This window comes from Schistocerca serialis, chromosome 6 (genome assembly GCF_023864345.2).
Source record: "Schistocerca serialis cubense isolate TAMUIC-IGC-003099 chromosome 6, iqSchSeri2.2, whole genome shotgun sequence".
Lineage (NCBI taxonomy): Eukaryota > Metazoa > Arthropoda > Insecta > Orthoptera > Acrididae > Schistocerca > Schistocerca serialis.
The window spans coordinates 749,519,021-749,542,895 of NC_064643.1; the positions used below are offsets into that span (position 1 = coordinate 749,519,021).

The window sequence follows — 23,875 nt, forward strand, 5'->3', positions numbered from 1 at the left end:
TGAGTAGGTTTTTTTATCTATCCAGTTGAATTATTTTATCCATCTCACAGGTAGTTCTGTAATCTTGTAAATGCTTGGTGTTTGGATCTAGTTGCTGGCCTTCAGTAATCTCTTAAAGTCTCTAGTTCATTGCAGAAAATATTAGTGGTTACCAAATTTACATGAGCCATGACTTCTCATCCCAAATGCTCATCAGTTTCTTCAGTGCATTACAGTGGTTTTCATGATAAGAGGTCTGCTGTTTCTAGCTCCTTTCTTGGAATGATATGAAATTTGTAGAAGTATCATATTTGGTGAATTCTTTTGAATGAGTTTTGGTGTAATATCATCCAATTCTTTTGTGCTCAATATCACAACAAGAAGCTTCTGATCTGTCTCTAATGTGAATATCAGGCCACTCACAAAGTTTTTAAAATGTTCACTTGCCCACACAAAGTCATACCCCTCCTTCTCTACCTTGCCAGATTTCTCTGATGAGCTGTCAGATGTTTAGAAGAACATAATGGCAGGTCAGAAACATTCATTATCTTCTCACTGCTTAGCACTTTGAGTGCCATGGCTGTAATATTACATTGTCTTTAACATTGGAAAGAATGCCATGTCCATAATATTATTGCCTCAATATATTCATCAGGACTGCTATGCCCATAATGTTATGGGTATGGCAGTCCTCACTAAGATGTTGTGCCTGTAATATTACGGGTGTAGCATTTTTTATTAGATGTAAGACAACATAATATTATGGGCATGGCGAACTGTTAATAACTGCATATACCTTGTTTGCTAATACATTTGACAATCAACTACCTATCACTATGGACTGAACCATAATACTTTACTAAGGTCACCCTTAATTCTGTCAAATGCTCACTACAGTGTAATTTATTAAGCTGGTTGCATAATGAGGAATGAATTGCGGAAGTGAATTTGTCCAATCAATGGAACTTTGAAATTCTGATAATTTCACTGGTTGTTCTATATAATGAACTGCAGCGAGTTGTCATGTATGTGAACATCCGAGACCCCAAGAACCTAACTTTATCACCAAACAAGCATCTCTCTCTCTCTCTCTCTCTCTCTCTCTCTCTCTCTCTCTCTCTCTCTCTCTCTCATCACTCTGCTCTCAATGCCGTAGTTAATGTGAGCATTAAACATAGTCATAGCGAATTGTTCAGTGAAGTTCTATTTCATTTGTCGCAAGTTGTCATCACTGATGATGGTGATAAGTGATAAATTCTGCATAAACAAGCGAGAGCCATAATTTGCAGGATATACACTTCCTTCAAGCGGAAAGAAAGCCCATGAGCATAGTGCAACTGTCACTTGGAATTGTTAACAGTGCCCTTCCCATCCGTGCCTCGACATGAGTGAACCACTATCGTCTGTGCATCAGAATGTAGTGTGCTACTCACAGATTGTGTTTGCAGGCAGGCAATATCAATCCCTTTTTTCATTCATTTCTGGGTTATCTACACAAGTAGTTGAATAATCTTTTGCTTGTTTTCACTTTGGGCAGGCTTCCTCTTACAATCAGTTTTCTATTGTGAATATTGTAAATTCTGGATTTATAATTTAAGGGCTACCAGTGTTATGCTATTGGGTAATTAAATGTAGTCTTTAGTTCCAATAATCAGAGTGCAGATATATTTACATTGTGCTACCTCTCTCAGCCTCACCAATTGACAAGTTACTGTGCGATGTTTGAATTTCATATAGTTGTGTATAGGAGTTATGAGAAGGATACTTGCTACTCATGATATAGTGGAGATGCTGAGTAGAGATAGGCACAACAAAAAGACTGTCAGAGAACAAGCTTTCAGCCAACAAGGTTTTTGTCAGACACAGACAACATACATACATATATTCAAGCAAACGTAACTCACACACACATGACCGCAGTCTTTGGCTGCTGAGGTCACGCTCACCATGTAGCAGAGATGCAGGGCATTGTGGACCAGGAGACGGAGATTGCGTTCATGCACGTGTGTGTGTGTGTGTGTGTGTGTGTGTGTGTGTGTGTGTGTGTGTGTGTGTGTGTGTGTTTATCTCTGACAGAGGCCTTATTGGCTGAAAGCTCACACTCTGACAGTCTTTTTGTTGCGCCTATCTGCAACTCAGCATCTCCGTATATGGTGAGAAGCAACTACTCCTTTCATAATATTATTACATTCCATCCTACATTTTCCATTGTTGTATAGGGGTTAGTTTATTTTTAATTTACTTACCCACAATTTTACTATCCTTCTTTATTTTTTTAATTACTAAAATTAATATCCTCCTTTACTTTTTTTTAAACGGATCATCTGACGATGAATTGGTAATAAGCCAAAACTAAAAATGAACTGAGGCTGGAATAGATAATTAAAAAATAAGTTTTTCCCAAGGCAGAATGCCTATAGTTTGTGTACATCTAGGGCACGTGTATTTGGTGTTTATGAATATGTGTAACGTTTCTGCCATTATGACTAAATAATCATTGTATTTGGCAGCCAGTGATTTGAAAGTGCCACCTCGCCTCTGCAGGCACAACTTCATTTGGAAGACCATTTATATTTGTTTCTTATTTGATAATCTTCAGAATCATTTTTGCCTTATTCTTTTAATTTTCTTTTTAATGTAGCATGTGAATTTCACTTTGAGCGTAGTGCATGAATTGCACATTTGTAGTAACAGACTGGAGGATTTTGCAATACTGGTGACCTTGAATACAGCCTGTCAGCTGAATTAAGTTCAGCTCTCTCTTTCTAACAAAAGTTACTTTCGTCCAAGGAGTTTTCCATCAATTATCCTTGCTTCTTTTTTATGTTACCTTTATTTCTTGTAAAAGAAAACAGGACTTGAAATACTGTAGGAATATGTTTAAGGAAGGGTTGAATTTTCCTTCTACACTGCCTACTTTATAAATTTCTTGTCTACATATTTCCCATAATTTCTGTAAGCATTGTGACTAACTCATTGTTTATGATTCTGTGATACAGTAGATTCACATCACTGTCATGCTAGGATAGACCATTGCATATTGCTTTAAACCACTGTAGGTTTCGGGGCTAAAAACAAATTGTCAATGACTGTTCAACAATGTCCTCCAATCTACATAGGGACTTTTTTACTGTAATGTGGATTATTGTTATTGATTACCTTGCAAAGATTAAAACAGTAACTCGAAGATACCACTTAAATCCTGTCAACCAAAAGCTTATGTAAAGTGAGGACTGGAGCACAAAGGAAAAAGGATAACCTTTAATCAGAATGCTTTGTAAATCTAAAAACTCAGGCATTTACAGTATAGATGATTGGGAAGTCACTGTATTCATGACATTTGCACATAGTCCATACCAAAACCAAATTTTTGTCTGTAAAATGTTTTGAGCCCAATAAATAGGTTGAGACAGCCATAAATGAGTAGTTTCTAGTACTTCGTGAATTTCAGTTCAAGAATGGAATCTTCTGATTGGAAAACCACTGGAAAAAATGCATTGACCTAAAAGATGATCTCCAAAATAAATATGTGTATTTATGTTTGCTCTTGAGAGAATACAAGATACTTTTCATCCAAGCAGGTACTTAATGAAAGTACCATTGTATAATGTAGGGCATGGAGTTCTGAAGAATCTTATTCCCTTAATAAAAAATAATAATTAAATTTTGAGACACCCAGTGAACACAAATTTTTGAATTAATAGAAGGTAACTGATTACTAGTGGGTTTACAGAAGGTAAAACAAGTATTATGTAACAGCTTTTAATTCAGCAGTAGGTGAGTAGTAGGCAAGAAGATTTAGTGATTGAAGTTTTAACACAACTTCAGAGTTCACTATGTATATGTTCTTCATCACAAACATTTAATGTAAACTGAATGGAACCAGGAAGTTAAAAAGACTACATTTGACATCTGTAGCAGTAATTACTACAGTGCAATGCCATAATCCAATTTTTATACCACAAAAATAAAATCATAATCTCCTAGCTGTACACATGCATACACAACACTCATATTAGTACAACGAAAAAAAAGTGGACTGATAACATCTGTATGTGCTGTCTTAGATTTAGTAATCAGAGCTATGGTACTAAAACTCATCATGCCAGTCCAAAGTTTTGCTTACATCCATCCCTCTTGTTAGTGTCTAATAGAAATGTAGAGACCTGGCCATCAATATGTGTGTCTGATTCTGTCTAGAGTCTACCAAATCTGAAGTCACCAGATGTTGAAGCATCATGGAAATAATGTATGAATGCAGAATGGAAATACTTCAAGAAAACTGGCTGTAGATGAGCCAGGATTTTGAACAACCATTTCCATCCCATTAGATGATAGTTTCTCTTGTACCCTACTATGTTTATTAATTGGAATTATCCTTTGATCTCTTTTTTCTTGCTTTGTTGGTTGATTTTGGAGAGGAAGGCCAAACAGATCATTGATCCCATCGGGTTAGGGAAGGATGAGGAAGGAAGTCGGTTGTGCCCTGTCAAAGGAAACATCTACATCCATACTCCGCAAGCCACCTGACGGTGTTTGGCGGAGGGTACTTTGACTACCTCTATCAGCTCTCCCTTCTATTCCAGTCTCGTATTGTTCGTGAAAAGAAAGATTGTCGGTACATCTCTGTGTGGACTCTAATCTCTGATTTTATCCTCATAGTCTCTTCGAGAGATATATGTAAGAGGGAGCAATATACTGCTTGACTCCTCGGTGAAGGTATGTTCTCGAAACTTCAACAAAAGCCCGTACCAAGCTACTGAGCGCCTCTCCTGCAGAGTCTTCCACTGGAGTTTATCTATCTTCTCCATAATGCATTTGTGATTACTAAATGATCCTGTATCGAAGTGTGCTGAAGAAATTTAGGGAAATTACAGAAAACCTGAATCAGGATGGCCTGACCTGGGTTTGAACCATCGTCCTCCCTCACTCAGTTTTCCTTCTTGTTCAAGGCTATTGTTTTCAGCAGTTCCAGATCTTCTCTCTGTTCAACAGCAGTGTCATATAATACAGTGATACTGAGATTTTGTCCATTCTGCTGTGTTCTGCATTCCTTGAAATGCAGTTGACGTCCTTGTGTTTGCATCTGCTTTTGTATACCACTTTGAAATTGTAATCCTGAAGGTTCAGTGCCCATCTCACCATTTGACGTGACGGATTCTTCAGGCTAGACAACCAGGATGGAGAATGGTGGTCCATCACAACAGTGAATGGGTTATCAAATAAATCTGACTGGAACTTGTCAATGGCCCAAACAGCTACAAGACACATTCCTAGGTTGTAGAGTGGTTCATCTTGGAGAATATTCTGGAAGCATAAGCTATCACCTTTATAGCACCTTCCTTGATTTGCAATAGAACTGCATTTATCCCATAATTCAAAATTGTTAAGGCTTTCGTGGCCACTTGTTGACAAACTGCCTATTGGCTTCTGTCTCGGGTTCTTCGGCCGACGTTCATCTAATGATTTTTCTGACGTTTCGCCTGCACGAGTGGCTGGCATTGTCAAAGCTTCACCCACCATTGCCGGTGGTGAACTGGCTCGCCTCCAGTTCACCACCGGCAATGGAGGGTGAAGCTTTGACAATGCCAGCCACTCGTGCAGGCAAAACGTCAGAAAAATCATTAGATGAACGTCGGCCGAAGAACCCGAGACAGAAGCCAATAGGCAGTTTATCCCATAATTGCTAGCATTGATATGAAGTTCTGTCTTGGCACTCTCATCATACAACGTGAGGACTGGAGAAGAATTAGCACCCATTTAAGAACGAAGGAAAGATCTTTCTCACACCTCATTCATCTACATCTACATTTATACTCCACAAGCCACCCAACAGTGTGTGGCAGAGTTCACTTTACGTGCCACTGTCATTACCTCCCTTTTCTGTTCCAGTCGCGTATGGTTCGCGGGAAGAACGACTGTCTGAAAGCCTCTGTGCGCTCTCGAATCTCTCTAATTTTACATTCATGATCTCCTCGGGAGGTATAAGTAGGGGGAAGCAATATATTCGATACCTCATCCAGAAACGCACCCTCTTGAAACCTGGCGAGCAAGCTACACCACGATGCAGAGCGCCTCTCTTGCAGAGTCTGCCACTTGAGTTTGCTAAACATCTCCGTAATGCTATCACGGTTACCAAATAACCCTGTGACGAAACACGCCGCTCTTCTTTGTATCTTCTCTATCTCCTCCGTCAACCCGATCTGGTACGGATCCCTCACTGATGAGCAATACTCAAGTATAGGTCGAACGAGTGTTTTGTAGGCCACCTTGTTTGTTGATGGACTACATTTTCTAAGGACTCTCCCAATGAATCTCAACCTGGTACCCGCCTTACCAACAATTAATTTTATATGATCATTCCACTTCAAATCATTCCGCATGCATACTCCCAGATAGTTTACAGAAGTAACTGCTACCAGTGTTTGTTCCGCTATCATATAATCATACAATAAAGGATCCTTCTTTCTATGTATTCGCAACACATTACATTTGTCTATGTTAAGGGTCAGTTGCCAATCCCTGCACCAAGTGCCTATCCGCTGCAGATCTTCCTGCATTTCGCTACAATTTTCTAATGCTGCAACTTCTAAAACTCATTCCAGTAAAATTTAGTGTCTCTGGCAGTAGTTCTTGCAAGGGACATTCCTTAGTATATCACACCAGCCAGCGATGTTTACCACTATGCCATACAGCATGCAGCACAGATTGTGGCAATGTGGTAATGAAAAAGTTCTGGTAGAATGTATTTAATTTAATGAATAATGGTAACAACTCACCTAATTGTAAGGGCACTGACTCATTAAAAGGCACATAAACAAGACCAAGAACTTTGCTAGCTTTTGTATGAATTCTTTTTGAGAGATAAAGTCACACACACACTTCTGAGTTCTAAATTGTGCCAGCAATGCAGTTTGATTGGGGTGAAGGCTTGTGTCTGGTGGAGTGGGTGAGGGGAAAAAGAAGGTGGGGAAAGGGAGGGTTGGAAAAGGGTGCTGTTAACTGGGAGAGAGAGTCAGCAGGTGTTTGGGATAGGAATCCAGGAGGGAAGAGCAACAAGTGCATAGGGCAGGAATGTGTCACCAACACAGGTGAGCTCCTTATGGCCATAGACAGGAGGAGTTGAAGACAGATTGTGATGACATGGAGGATTGGAAATAGGAGGGGGAGAGAGAACAGAGAAGGGGGAGACTGTGGTTGTGGATGGAGGATGAGTTCGGGTCCTATTGTGGTGTGTAGAGAAATGTGGGTCTGGGAGTAGCATGCAGACTGTGGTCAGGACAACTGCAGGACCGAAGGATGGGTTGTAGTGGCAGTTCTCATACACATAACTCAGTGAAACTGTTCTTATGAGTAAGAGGGATCCAGATGTCATGAATTGTAAAGCTGGCACTGAAGTTGAGTGTGTTGTGTTCAGGGACATGTTTTGCCACTGGTTGGCGAATACTGTTCTTCACCAGTTTGTTGATGGCCATTCATTCTCATTGGAAATATACTGGTGGTTACACTCACACAAAAGATTGTGCAGATTTGTTTTCACACATGGCCCTGCTTTGAATGACATATGTGTCCTGGGACTGAAATATGATGTGGTGGGTGGGTGTGTATGACAGGTCATGCATCTGAGACTCGCCTGCAGATATGACCCAAGTGGAAGGAGATTTGAAGTAGGCATAGCATAATGAAAGACCAGGATATTTTGCAGCCTAAGTTGAGTGGGTAATTTAAGTTATTTTTAAATTAATGGTTCATAATTTATTTTCATATAATTGACATTAACTAACATCTAGTTAATATCTGAAAAGCTTGAATTAGTTTATAACATGCACGGTCACTGAAGAATGCTGCAAAGTTATTTTGAATTGTCTGTGTACATTTCTATGTTCTATTTTATATTGTAGGTAGTATTTAAAGTTTTGAGTTCAGAGAATGTATCCTTTACATACTGTTTCAGTGTCATAGACCCTGTATGAAAATTGCGTTCATGTGCTGTATTATAACCATAAATGTCACAGTTAGACTTGAAAAAATTATCGTGCTTACTGTGATAAATATGCAAATACTAGAATAAGAATTAGTTATTTGAACATGGAGGCTCCTGCAATTGAGATTACAATAGTTATTTCTCTCGAATAGGAATCATTCAAGTATTAAATTCTCTGAATACTGTTATGATTTGCTTTACAGAAAGTTAAATGTGTATTTTTTGATTTAATTGTGCATACCTCTTTCATGTCTACGTAAATAATACAATAGCCTAAATTGCATATTCAGAAGATCGTGTAGGTATAGTTTTCTTCTTCTTCTTCTTCTTCCAGCATGCATGGATTTGGTTATTGTGGCTATTTTCTCAAACTTGGATTACGATTCACCTGTGGTCACCCCAATGCAAACGTCTTTCACCAACAGACAGGTTATTTGTGACTCCTCTGTATAACTCACTGCTCATTGACCAATCTTTGGCGTTAAACAGAAGGCGAGATGATACAAATATGGAAGTGATTGAGGTAAAGCTGAATTTATATGCATAGCTAAAAGAAGATGCTTGCATTTTATTTTCATAGCATTCTGTACTTTGTATTAAAAGCATGTAAAAAATTGCAGCCCGATATGTTTCCTGATGATGAACTTGATGATGCACATATCGCAGAGAAAGACATGCTTGGGCCTTCTGATGAGGTTACTCGAATTTATGCTTGTGCTACCATGTGGCATGAAACAAGAGATGAAATGCTTGAGATGTTGAAATCTGTTTTTCGTATGGATATAGATCAATCAGCTCGGAGACTGGCAAGAAAATACTTTGGTATTAACGATCCTGACTACTATGAATTTGAAAGTAAGTAAGGCCTGTGAATTGTTATCAGTGATTCAGTTAAATGGCATGCTCAACAACATGTTTAATTTAATAGTGTTAAGGAGAAGAAAAAAGTGCAAAACTAATTTAAATCTATTTATTGTAAATTCGCTACTCTCTATTAACAATAAAACAAAAACTCCTTTGTCCATTGCATCCAAATGGAAACAGATTTTTGTACGCTTTAGTACAGAATGAATGAGAGTAAGTGCAACAATAAACTACAACTTATTTGTATTCTTACTGTGGTCTGGTCATTGTTTTACTTGAGCATTACATAGTAATTTGAATTCCACAGCTTTCCTTCTTGGTTCCTAATGCATGATTAGGCTGGGTTAATGTAAATAATTATAATATTTCATTTCCAAATTCCATTTCTACAAGCTTGTTTTTTTCACATAATTCACAATACAATTTCCAAGACTAGTAGGAAAATAGAAAATGTCCTATATTTTCAACATTCTGATAAAAACATTATGAGGTTCTCCCAACTACTTGCTGCTGTAAAATTCACATTAGTACTGGGTGCAACTGGACATTGTTAATGCCAAAACAAAAATTGATACAACTGCATGTTTTATTACAATGTTAACTGTAGAAATTTACAGGCTCTTAAGATATTCTTACCTTACTTTTATTTTACATAAAGTAATCTTTCAATTAGGGAGAAAACTGGGAAAAAACCCGGGATATTTTTAGAATTCCGGGGATTTTTCATTCTTTTACTTTTCAGTTAAATTTTTGTAATTTTGACTGGTACGAACCGATACTGTAACAAAGGATGTTATTGTATCCCGCTACTGCAGAATAATACTTCAACAATAAAGCATAAATGAGAGAGAAAAAACGAAAATAACTTAAATTGAAAAGGAAATGCACCATATACAACAACGATACACAGTGCCCATGCAAGCGCCTGTCAATTGGAAATGTGTCTAAGGCTTTAGGAAGACTATGCAGTGCTTCATAACAAATTGCCTCCAATGAGCGTGAAGTTGCAACTGTTTACATTTGATTTGTTTTAGCAGTTACGCACGGACTCATGCACATGCGCAGTTGAGTCACGTTTGAGTAGTAGATTCTCCCGCTTGTGGCAACAGGAATGTGGCTGTTGGCTGTGCAAGCAGTCGCAGCAATCAGCTAGATGCTACCGGGAAAAGGGGGCCACATTCATAAGCCCGGTCCACACGCAACGATCTGTCTGCGCAGACATCGGCGCAGATGTCTGTACGTGCAAAAGATCGCTGCAAATGTGGTGTGTTCACACGACACAAACCCCAATCTACTACTCGCCCGCCATCTGTCGGTGTAAAAAAGAAATCAGTAGCAAGCGACTACGCTCCCCGTAAACGTCAAAAATTTAATTCAGTTATTTTGAAATATAGAAATGGAGGAAGTTCTGTTGTGGTCTGTGTTCGCAACTTGTGTTGCAAAAAACATTCAGACCAACCATAGGAAACAGATAAAGTGGTCAAAATGATGTAGACAGTGGCTGCTAAAACGAAAGCAGTTTTCTCACGTAAATTTACTGCGAGAGTTGCAGGGCGAACCTAACGACTGGCGAAATTATTTTCGGATGGATGTCGAAACTTATAACTATCTCTTAAAGCTTGTAACCTCTCACATTATGAGAAAAAGTACTTGTATAGAGAAGGGCACTTTCTCCTCATGAACGGCTGGCGATAACATTAAGATTCCTAGCAACAGGAAGGAGCTACAAGGATTTGGAATTTTCAACTGCAATGTCGAAACAAGAGTTGAGTGAAATAATACCCGCAATTTTTCAATTAGAGCATTGTATGTTCCTGTCTTTTTGTCTCAGTCACTACATTCTTTACTTTAATCTTCCACAAACATGGGTGGTTTCTATATATTTCAATGAATTCACTTACAAACTCTCGAGAACACTGACGAGTATCAGCCATTTTAATGCCCTGTGCGCACAAATACAAACACTAGACTGAACAAACAGCTGTTTCGCGCCAGATTTGCGGCGATCTCCTGTCCACACGCTCCAACTTGTCTGCGCAGATGTGGTTTGAACACACAGATTTGAGAGGTTTCGCTCAAACCTCCAACTCCAACTTTCAGGTTTGCACACACCTCAGATTGGTGCAAATCTTCTGTCCACACGCAACGATCTGTCTGCGCAGATGTGATGTGCGCAGACAGATCGTTGCCTGTGGACGGGCCTATATTCTTGAGAGAAAAAAAATTGTTTCACAAAGCACCTAGCATCCAGCGCACATTTGTCTGTCGATTATTCATATGATTTTGAAACGCTTCCCTGTTGGTTTTTGAACATTTTTGAACACATTTTAAGTTGATTTCTGAATGAATCATAAGTTGACTTTTGAATGCATGCGTAGTGTACGTGATGTCACTGTCAGGAGAATCCTTGTCGCATCTAGAAATAAACTTTCCGCAGACAAATTTCTATTCTGGAAGTAATGCAGAAAACATGTTGTTCGAACACGTAACAACGCCTAACCGGAAAATAATCGCGGGATAACTAAACCTGTGATTCTGGCAGGGTTAGTGAAGTTAATCGGCGGACTGATTTTGACAGTGGAAGCAATAGCTACAGAAATGGTGATGACAAGATTGTTTGTTAGAAAGAGGAAGGAGAAGAAACGGGGCCATCACACAAATTATGGAAGAATAAGACGATTCCAAATTTATATAAAAATTTCGTAATACTACTTTTCGATCTCATGCTTGAGAATCTGGTGCATATGAATGAAATGTGAAACTATTTCCTGACAAGGCTTTTTGCTTGTAGTAGGCCTAATAAGCATTTGATATTGGTACTTATTGGATTATATTTTGTCGTGTTATAAAAATGGCCATTTGTGCCAAAACAGTCTCGTTTATTTGGTGTGTTACAAAATTGCTGCCATATTATAAAGGCCTATTTTTGTAGCAGACAGTGACAAAATAGACGTAATCAGACCGAGAAACTACACCCGTCTTGGGTATTATTTGTATTAACAGATTTTTCAGTATTAGATAACGACATTTCGATTCTTCATGTCGCAAAACGTTTGACGAACTTTGATGAGATAATAGATTCTTTCGCAGAAAGGAAAGCATGCCATGTAAAGCTGTAGCAAGATTAGAGAGAAAAAATGCTAGGAGCTAAGGTTTGAAGAAATGTGCAATTTCTTGCGTATCTCTTGTCAGTATTGGCTTTATATATCCTATATTTAATTTCACACAAAACAGCAAGTTATTAACTAATAGGCAATAAAGAGTTCAGATTTTCTGAAGAGTTCTTGTTCTCTCGGTTACAAATAATCCCATCCGCTATTAATTGCGAGATTTTTTTAAAGAGGGGCAGGCTGTCAAACCGGCCGACTGGGAGCAGGAGATGCACCACAGGACATTTAAATTTCCACTCTCCTGATTATAGTTTGGACGTGTGGTAGAAAAATGCTTTATGAAGAGGCGTGGCACTGCACTTTGGCATACTTAAGACCAAATATGTCTTACATTTCCTCAAATACATATGTTTTATGTTTCAGACTTTTCAAAAAGATGTGCGCTACAAGACGAACATATTTTGAAAATCCGATTTTTTTTTAGTATTGACTCGGTTCACAAATGTCTTAGATCCGGGGCTGATGCGCAGAATTATAGTGGGTAGTCTCCACATGACCCTTGTTTACATTTAGTGATTTTGCTGTTTCCCCTTCGTTTACTCTCATGTCAAATGAAAAGAAAATGGATATTGTTTTGGTTGGCAGGAGAGCCAACACCGTGTTACTAGGAGGAGGCCGAAAGGCACGCGTTTTAGCTCACACAGGCTGGCATGAGGTCTGGAACAGGACAAGGAAATTAGAATTTAGAAAAAAAGGACGTAGCTGGTGGAATACTTAACTTTACTCCATTAACGGTGAACGTCGGTCTGGATGGTACATGTTTCACAATATCAGTAGTAACTGATAATGGCGCCTTGCTAGGTCGTAGCAAATGACGTAGCTGAAGGCTATGTTAAACTATCGTCTCGGCAAATGAGAGCGTGTTTTGTCAGTGAACCATCGCTAGCAAAGTCGGTTGTACAACTGGGGCGAGTGCTAGGAAGTCTCTCTAGACCTGCCGTGTGGCGGCGCTCGGTCTGCAATCACTGATAGTGGCGACACGCTGGTCCGACGTATACTAACAGACTGCGGCCGATTTAAAGGCTTCCACCTAGCAAGTGTGGTGTCTGGCGGTGACACCACAGATATCTGTGGCCAGGAGCTATCAGGTGAATTAAAACACATTCACATAATTACGGAAGACTGAAGTATGTCATTAGTTTCAGATTTTATTTTATTTCCACCTTTCTGACAGTCAAGCATTAATCACCTTGCGGAACAATGAAGTTATTTTTGTCTGTTTGCTAAAGAAATTTGGCTTTTGTTAACGTTTTCCGCAGAGGCAGACAATGTATTTGAAACGAAATGTTTAATTCCACAGTACTGGTTAGTTTCAACTATTCGCTGCATTTCAAGTGCACATTTTCATTTTCTAGCATGTGTAGCATTATGCCATATTAAAGAACCAAACATGATATAATAACTACTGGTGCTCCAAGGAAATTTACATCCCGAAAACCACACTGAAAAACTTAATATCAGGTTGAATGTGCCCTGTAAGTATGCATTTTAAATGCACACATTTTAATATGGTTCACGAAATTCCGATGCTCTTGCAGTATCCTCTGATGTCTTGTTTCTTTTACGACATAATGTATGATCTTTCAATGTTTTACATGTACGTATATACGGGCTTCCTACATCACGATAGCTACCTAAGCGCGGTGTCGCCTGTTATCTGCGCTCTCTGGCAACTGCTGAAACGAACCTATTTGTAACAGGTCGTGGGAAAATATTGTGAATAGTGGTTTGAAAAGTGTTACTTTCAAAGTAAATATCCTTTTACATAAGGTTGAACTATGTGCAAGAATGTACCATGAATTTATTAAATCACAGAGCGTTTGACTCTCATTTAAAAATCAACTCTTTGTTGATGAGGCATTTAGAAGAATTTCGAACCCTGAAGATCAGACATTTCTCATTTTGAAGCTTGAGACCAATATTATATGTGAAACATATGCAACACTATGTATATTAATTTAAACTATTAACTTTCCCTGTTTGTGTGTTCTTGCTACTTAACAGTGATGTTGCTGTTGGCTGACTACATCACGTGTCCTATGCTCTGAATATCCGCTGTCATCGGCTGGCGATATCACATGACATAAGCTATGAACGGTTTACAAAAGCGCATCGAAATCTCGATTTCAATTATTCAGAAAGTAACATGCCATGTTTGGTGGAATTCCAATGTATGCTTTCATAATACGAAAATACGCAGCGTACATATTGCTGCACATCAAAGATATTTCCAAAACATGTACTAAGTTAGCACATGTGACATATTTGTTAGGTAAACTAAGGTCATGTGTTAGAGGTAAGTTATTACTCAATGCATACTGTGCCTTTTCCCACACCCATTTAACATATGGCACTTTGTTGTGGGAAACTCACCCAGAACGAGACAAGTTTTCATTTGGCAAAAGAAGGCAGTCAGATGCATCCATGGAGTCAGAAATAACGAGTCTTGTAGACCATATTTCAAAAATCCAAAAATACTAACAGTTGCAGCCCTCTTTATACTAAGTTGTCTGATACACACATAAGAAAACCAACACAGTCACAAACTACGACAATCTATCCATCACCATGACACATGTATAAAACAGCAAATTGGCATCCCAGTTGCTAGACAAAAATAGTTACAGGTACATGGGAGTAAAACTATTTAACATGTTGCCAATAGAGGCACATAATGTGTCACTGAATGAGTTTAAAAGTGTCACAAAGAAATGGCTTAGAGGAAAAGCTTTTTATACAATAGAAGAGTTTATAATGTGCACTAAAGATGATCTTAAGTACCAGTACTAATATAGTTTCACTTAGATTAAACTTATACATGTAAATATAATGCAAATACCGTGTGCAGCATCAAGGACAAATGTTTGTATCGTATTAGACAATACTGATCTACAATATATTGCACCATTTCTGTTAGTTATGTAAACTGTATATGTACACAAATGACATCAGTTGCATTTTTTAATGCCTGAAGTTGGATAATAAAAAAAAGAAAAGTCTTTTTCCCTGAGTTTCGTTTTCTAAAGAGCCGGGAAATTGTATGCCAGTGTATAAAACCATAACCATTCAAAGGATTGATAAGGGAAAAGATACTGTCAGCCGGGAGAAAGTGTATTTTTAACTGGGAAATCCAGGAATTTTTTTTCCTTGTCCACGTATACACCTTGTAATCTGATATTTGTGTCAGGTAAAACTCTACTTCGGTAATATATAGATACCTTACACGGAGGTGACAAAAGTCAAGCAGTAGCGATATGCATATATACATACGGTGGTAGTATCTCATACATGAGGTATCAAAGGACAGTGCACTGATGAAACTGTAATTTGTACTCAGATTATTCATATGAATAGATTGCCAATGTGATCATGGCCACACAACATGAATTTACCGACTTCGAATGCAGGATGGTAGTTGGAGCTACAAGTGTGGGGCATTCCATTTTGGAAATAGTTAGGGAATTCAGTATTCTGAGGTGCATAGTGTCAAGAGTGTGCCGAGAATAACAAATTTTAGGCATTGGAAACCATTTGCAGCCATTCTTGGATTTCATGTTCCCAAACAATGATGGAATTTTTTTGGATGACGATGTGCCATGTCACCAGACCACAATTATTCGCATCTACATCTACATCTACATGATTACTCTGCAATTCACATTTAAGTGCTTGGCAGAGGGTTCATCGAACCACAATCATACTATCTCTCTACCATTCCACTCCCGAACAGCGCGCGGGAAAAAACGAACACCTATACCTTTCTGTTCGAGCTCTGATTTCTCTTATTTTATTTTGATGATTGTTCCTACCTATGTAGGTTGGGCTCAACAAAATATTTTTGCATTCGGAAGACAAAGTTGGCGACTGAAATTTCGTAAATAGATCTCGCCGTGACGAAAAACGTCTTTGCTTTAATGACTTCCATCCCAGCTCGCGTATCATATCTGCCACATTCTCTCCCCTCTTATGTGATAATACAAAACGAGTTGCCCTTTTTTGCACCCTTTCGATGTCCTCCGTCAATCCCACCCGGTAAGGATCCCATACCGCGCAGCAATATTCTAACAGAGGGCGAACGAGTGTAGTGTAAGCTGTCTCTTTAGTGGACTTGTTGCATCTTCTAAGTGTCCTGCCAATGGAACGCCACCTTTGGCTCACCTTCCCCACAATATTATCTATGTGGTCTTTCCAACTGAAGTTGTTCGTAATTTTAACACCCAGGTACTTAGTTGAATTGACAGCCTTGAGAATTGTATTATTTATCGAGTAATTGAATTCCAACGGATTTCTTTTGGAACTCATGTGGATCACCTCACACTTTTCGTTATTTAGCGTCAACTGCCACACCATACAGCAATCTTTTCTAAATCGCTTTGCAACTGATACTGGTCTTCGGATGACCTTACTAGACGGTAAATTACAGCATCATCTGTGAACAACCTAAGAGAACTGCTCAGATTGTCACCCAGGTCATTTATATAGATCAGGAACAGCAGAGGTCCCAGGACACTTCCCTGGGGAACACCTGATATCACTTCAGTTTTACTTGATGATTTGCCGTCTATTACTACGAACGGCGACCTTCCTGACAGAAAATCACAAATCCAGTCGCACAACTGAGATGATACCCCATAGGCCTGCAGCTTGATTAGAAGTCGCTTGTGAGGAACGGTGTCAAAAGCTTTCCGGAAATCGAGAAATACGGAATCAACTTGAGATCCCCTGTCGATAGCGGCCATTACTTCATGCGAATAAAGAGCTAGTTGCGTTGCACAAGAACGATGTTTTCTGAAACCATGCTTATTACGTATCAATAGATCGTTCCCTTCAAGGTGATTCATAATGTTTGAATACAGTATATGCTCCAAAACCCTACTGCAAACCGACGTCAATGATATAGGTCTGTAGTTCGATGGGTTACTCCTACTACCCTTCTTAAACACTGGTGCGACCTGCGCAATTTTCCAATCTGTAGGTACAGATCTATCAGTGAGCGAGTGGTTGTATATGATTGCTAAGTAGGGAGCTATTGTATCAGCGTAATCTGAAAGGAACCTAATCGGTATACAATCTGGGCCTGAAGACTTGCCCGTATCAAGCGATTTGAGTTGCTTCACAATCCCTAAGGTATCTACTTCTAAGAAACTTACGCTAGCAGCGGTTTGTGTTTCAAATTCTGGAATATTCCATTCGTCTTCCCTGGTGAAGGAATTTCGGAAAACTGCGTTCAATAACTCCGCTTTAGCGGCACAGTCATTGGTAGCAGCACCATCGGCACTGCGCAGCGAAGGTATTGACTGCGTCTTGCCGCATCTGGTTTGAAGAATGTTCTGGACAACTCGAGTGAATGTGGCCATCCAGATAACCTGACATGAATCCTATCAAACATTTAAGGGACATAATCGAGAGGTCAGTTCGTCCAAAAACTCCTGCACCGGCAACACTTTCACAATTTTGGACAGCTACAGAGGCAGGATGACTCAATATTTCTGCACAGGACTTCCAACAACTTGCTGAGTTCATGCCATGTCAAATTATTGCACTATTCTGCACAGTAGGAGATCTGACATGATATCAGGAGATATACCATGATTTTGTCATCTCAGTCTAATGTGGGTTCCAGGTCAGTGGGTGAAAATGTATGAGGAAAGGCCACACCAGATGTGAGTAGATAAGGTGAGGTTTGTATGTGTGTATTGGAATGAGACATGAGAAAGAATGGGTGGTTGGGAGGGGTTTGGTAGCATGAGGTACAAGTTTGTGTAGCAAAGGAAAGAAAAGAAACTAAAATGCAAAAATACATGAGAATGACAAGGAAGAGTGATCAATGCGGAGGCCTAGGATTAATTATATTGGTAGGGTGATGTGGAATATGAGATGCAGCACCAACAATCAGTGTGGTCACAGAGACCTGGGCTGTGCATGAACAAGATCATTGATACAGTGTGGTTTGTAAATCAAAGTGTGTGGTGCTGTTTGGAAGGCAATGTATAAAATACAGGAAAGAAGGAAAGAAAAGGACGGACAGTGAGTAGAGTAATGTGATAGAAAATAATAACAAAAGAATATTGCACTGGGGTATGGGTTGGAAGAAGAGCCATTAGGCAAAAATCAAACAGTGGTAAATCCAGGATGGAATAATGACAGTACATTGAAAAGGATAGATTGCTACTCATCATATAGTGGAGAAGTTGAGTCACAGACAGGCACAACAAAAAGACTACTAAATTGGCCAAAAGGCCTTCTGAAATGGACAACACACTCATACATTCACAACTTGTCACTTTCTGCATATAAACACTGTCTCTGGTTGCAAATAACAATGCATGATGGGAGAAGCAATCTGGATGTTGGGGTAAGGAGGAGGTGGGGATGAGGAGGGGGAGGGATAGCAGGTTGTAGGTGGGGGACAGTGAAGTGCTTCTTGTGGAGGCATACAGGAACATGGTGGGAGAGGGTAGGGCAGCTAGATGCAGATGGAAAGAAGACGGAGGTGAATGGAGGCAGCAGAAAAGGAAAGAAATAAAAAGGGTGTGGATACATTGGTGGAATAGAGGGACATGTAGTGCTGGAGTGGGAACAGGGATGGAGATAGGTGGCTGAAAGATGGTGACTATCCGGGCTTTGAACCAGTACTGGTGAACTTAGGAAGGGATTTTTATACTGTCTTCTTTTTTGTATATTTTTTACATTTCCATTTGTAAAAAAAATATTCAGAAATGACAATTTGTTTTGACTCTCAGGTGTAGTACTTGAAGGTTATTAAAACTTACTTCTATAATGAGTCTTGAAACAGGACAACATATTATGGTATGTTACAACTTTTGCATATGTATCTGCAGTCTTGGCACACTTTCTTTTCCAGCAAACCACATTTCTGTGTATTAGCATACTTTTCTGTGAATATCTCTGTTGTTACTTATATAACCAAAGGAAAAGCTATCTACATCTACACCCATACTCCACAAGCCACCTGACAGTGTGTGGTGGAGGGTACCCTGAGTACCTCTATCGGTTCTCCCTTCTGTTCCAGTCTCGTATTGTTCGTGGAAAGAAGGATTGTCGGTATGCCTCTGCGTGGGCTCTAATCTCTCTGATTTTATCCTCATGGTCTCTTCACAAGATATACATTGGAGGGAGCAATATACTGTTTGACTCCTCGGTGAAGGTATATTCTCGAAACTTCAACAAAAGCCTGTACCGAGCTACTTAGCGTCTCTCCTGCAGAGTCTTCCACTGGAGTTTATCTACCATCTCCATAATGCTTTCATGATTACTAAATGATCCTGTAACGAAGCACACTGCTCTCTGTTGGATCTTCTCTATCTCTTTTATCAACCCTATCTGGTACGGATCCCACACTGCTGAGCAGTATTCAAGCAGTGGGCGAACAAGCGTACTGTAACCTACTTCCTTTGTTTTTGGATTGCATTTCTTTAGGATTCTTCTAATGAATCTCAGTCTGGCATCTGGTTTACCGACGATCAACTTTATATGATCATTCCATTTTAAATCACTCCTAATGCGTACTCCCAGATAATTTATGGAATTAACTGCTTCCAGTTGCTGACCTGCTATATTGTAGCTAAATGATAAGGGATCTTTCTTTCTATGTATTTGCAGCACATTACACTTGTCTACATTGAGATTCTGCTTTGTTCAGCAGAGCTCCTGTTTGCACATTTTTGCATGTTCTCTTGTAATTCCATGGTGTTAAATTGTTTTATGACTAACAAATATGTACACATTTTATTCTATTGTGATGGATGTACACAGAGATTTAGTTTAATGCCACTACTTTCATTTTGTAGCTTTAATTGCTTTTATGATCACTTGTCACTTTCTGCAAGCTTGCTTTGCACGCCCTGATATACACTTGAATGCCAAGACTGGTAGTCAAGATAAAATAAAATAACATCTCAGTTATATGGCTGCTGGTGAATTTAATTGATATTGACAACTTTCTGTGAATGTTCACTCACAATAATATTCAGAAAATGCCTCCCTGTAAATCGTAGAGGATTCTCATTGCTGGAGCACCTTCCTCGCCAACTTTTTTCTGTGCTGTTGCATATTTTTCTACGATTTCCCTAACGACAGACATGATGATGACGATGAGCATTTGGCGTCATTGGCCGGGAGGCCCCTCGCGGAGGAGGTCCGGCCGCCATATCGCAGGTCTTATTACATTCGGCGCCACATTGGGTGACCTGCACGCCGGATGGGGATGAAATGATGATGAACACAACACAACACCCAGTCCCTGAGCGGAGAAAATCTCCGACCCAGCCGGGAATCGAACCCGGGCCCAGAGGACGGCAATCCGTCACGCTGACCACTCAGCTACTGGGGCGGACAACGACAGACATGAAACTCTGCAAGTGCCATATTTGCCCTGTAACTGAATTGTGGAGAGAATTATCATTTAAGCAAAATTCCAGAGAGTGAGAAAAAAATTTTACACACTGGTCTTACTGAGTGACACAATTGTTAACTACACCCTTACTTGAATTGTAATTCCACAATACATTGGGGTTTTTTCACTTTTCACCAATATTTCTGTCAGTCTTCCCTGATTCAACCAATTGAGTTGTGTTACATGTGGTCAACATCCACATTTCTCCACTAGACCACCACTTGATAGCAAGCATCTTGTCAGTTGACTTAAACTAAGTTTCTGCTCATCTCAATTTTCTCTGCAGTGTTCACTTATCATGTCTATTCTTATGAAAATTACCACATGCAGTTGTCATGTGGTTGTGAAGCCATAGAAGCAGGTATGAGCTGGAGTACCAATTGCCAAATACAACAAGTACGTGCAGTGTTGCAAACCTCTTAAACAACTACTTCATTTCTGTTACCAACAGCTTGTGGTTATCAGGTTCAGTAAACAGTGCAATGGAATATTTGAGACCCAGTCCCGGATCTAAGATATCCCCACCCCACACCCTTGGGCATTTGAGGCAGGATGTCAAAAATTTAAAAGAATCAATTTTTCAAAAAAAAATATGTCATTTTGTGGCACACATCTTTCTGAAGAGTTTGATGTATAAAACATGTGTGTTCGAGGAAATGTGAGACTTTTTATTCAGTCTTAAGTTTGCAAAAGTGCAGTGCCACATGTCTTCACAAAGCATTCCTCTACCGCACTTAACTGTATTTCGCTCTGTGGAATTCAAATGTGAATACTTTGTAACGGAAGCCATCAAACCTATATTTAGGACAGTGGAAATTAAAATGTCCTGTGGTACCTTTCCTGCTCCCAGTCGGTTGGTTTGACACCCTAACAAATTTTTTTTTTTTTCTTTTTTTTTTTAAAGAAAAAAGTGCCCTCACAATTAATACTGGGTGAGATTATTTGTGATTAGGAGAATAAGAACCTTTCAGAAAATTTATACTCTTTATTGCCTATTAGCTAATAACCTTCTCTTCTGTGTGACATAAAATTCGATATAGAAAAACATAAAACCAGTAAAGACAAGAGACAAGCAAGACAGTATCCATTTCTTAATCCTTAGGTTGCACCATATTTTTCTCTCTGATTTGCTACAGCTTTAAACCACATGCTTTTCCTTTGTGTGAAAGAATCTATTACCTCATCAAACTTCATCAAACGTTTTGCTACATGAAAAATCAAAATGTCATTTTCTAATAGCCTACTGAAAAAGTTGTTAACACATATAGTACCCAAGATTGGTGTGATTTCTTGATTTGATAACATCTATTTTGTCACTGTCTGCTAGATAAAATGAAATATACCTTTCTAATATTGCAACAATTGTAACACATTCCAAATAAGTGAGACTGTTTTGAGACGAATGGTCATTTTCACATACCTCATTTACATAAATAACACAACAGAATGTAATTCACGAAGCACCATTGTCAAATGCATATCAAGCCTACTACAAGCAAAAAGTTTTGTTAGGAAATAGTTTCACATTTCATTCATATGATATCCAGTTCCTCAAGCTTGAGATCGAAAAGCAATAGTACAAAATTTTTGTATAAATATGGAATCATCATATTCTTCCATATAATTTGTGTGATGTCATGATTTCTTCTCCTTCCTCATTCTAACAAACAACTGTGTCATCACTAATTCTGTAACTATTCCTGCCATTGTCGAATCTTTTTCTCTGGTTAAGTTCATTAACCCTGCCAGAATAAGTGTTTCAGTTATCCCACATTTAATGTCCGGTTAGGCATTATTACATGTTTGTACAATGCGTTTTCCACACTTTTTCAAGAATAGAATTTAAGCGGCTGCTAACTGGGGACTGTACAACTGGCTCTTAGTAGTGTAGTGATCTGGCAAGAATTTTCTGTCAAACTCTCATTTTCTTGGATACACCGAGAAGATAATATGTAATCTTTCTTACCTGTTATTCATGTTAACCCTTTATTTCTGCTCTGGTAGCCTGAATCTCTAGATTTTGCTGATAATTATAACAATGTTGATCATTTTCACACCCAGTCAAACACATAAACAAACAACAATTGGCATTCATCCATTCGGGTTTACTTGGCTCACCTTGTATAGCCTCGTCCCCTTTTGTCTGCAGGAAAGCTTTTTATTTCTAGGTGTGACAGGGATTCCCCTAGCCGAGACATCATGTACACTATGCATGCATTCAAAAATCAACTTATGATTCATTCAGAAATAAACTTAGAATATGTTCAAAAATGTTCAAAAACAAACAGGGATGCTTTAAAAATCATATGAGTAATTGTTAGACAAACTTACACTGGATGCTAGCTACTTTGTGAAATCAGGTTTTTGCTTCAAGAATAGGAATTTCGTGCCCCTGAAATTGCCGCCTCAAGCAGATATACCAGTTTGACCCTGCTGCCCCATAGATCTAGGAGTGCTGCGACCAGAATTTACAAATAACTTCAGTAGAATGAAAATGACACTCATGTCTCCCTAAGAAGTAGCATCTATAAAAAAATCCTTAAAATCTAAGTATTCTATTGGTTATGATAACATATCAACGAAGTTAATCAAAGAGTTAGTTGAGTTCTATCTGAAGTTATTTGTGTAATCAATTTCTTATCAGTGGAATTAATGGAATTAATAACAGATCAGGAATTCAGGAAGGCTGTGAGGGACACACGTGTATTCAGGGGATTCTTTGATGACACTGATCATTATTTAATCTGCAGTGAAATTGGGATTGCGAGGCCGAAAGTGCAGGAGGTCAGGTCCATATGTAGGAGGATAAGAGTGGAGAAACTTCAGGATAAGGAAATCAGGCACAAGTACATAACAGCGATCTCAGAAAGGTACCAGTTAGTTGAATGTAGTCAATTACAGCCATTGGAAAAGGAATGGACAAGGTACACTGACACAGTACTAGAAGTGGCTAAAGAATGTCTTGGAACAGTAGTGTGTAAAAGTAGGAGGAAGCAAACAGCTTGGTGGAATGACACAGTCAAGGCAGCCTGTAAAAGGAAAAAGAAGGCGTATAAAAAATGGCTACATACTAGAACTCAGGTAGACAGAGAAAGTTATGTTGTAGAAAGAAACAAAGCCAAACAGATAATTGCAGCATCCAAGAAGAAATCTTGGGAAGAGTTTGGAAACAGGTTGGAGACATTGGGTCAAGCTGCTGGAAACCATTCTGGAGTGTAATTAGCAGTCTTCGAAAGGAAGATAAGAAGGAAATGACAAGTATTTTGGACAGGTCAGGAAAACTGCTGGTGAATCCTGTGGATGCCTTGGGCAGATGGAGGGAATATTTTGAAGAGTTGCTCAATGTAGGTGAAAATACGATCAGTAATGTTTCAGATTTCGAGGTAGAATGGGATAGGAATGATGATGGAAATAGGATCACGTTTGAGGAAGTGGAGAAAATGGTCAATAGATTGCAGTGCA

At 39.0% G+C, this 23,875-nt stretch overlaps 1 protein-coding gene across 1 annotated transcript in view; it reads left to right on the forward strand.

The window, feature by feature from the left end:
• Positions 1–23,875, forward strand: part of LOC126485065 (chitin synthase chs-2-like) — a 271,806-nt gene that overhangs the window by 100,830 nt on the left and 147,101 nt on the right. Inside the window, exons 8-9 of the mRNA XM_050108667.1 lie at positions 8,298–8,486; positions 8,584–8,818. Of these exons, the coding sequence (XP_049964624.1) occupies positions 8,298–8,486; positions 8,584–8,818 (424 nt within the window). The remainder of the gene's footprint in view (positions 1–8,297; positions 8,487–8,583; positions 8,819–23,875) is intronic.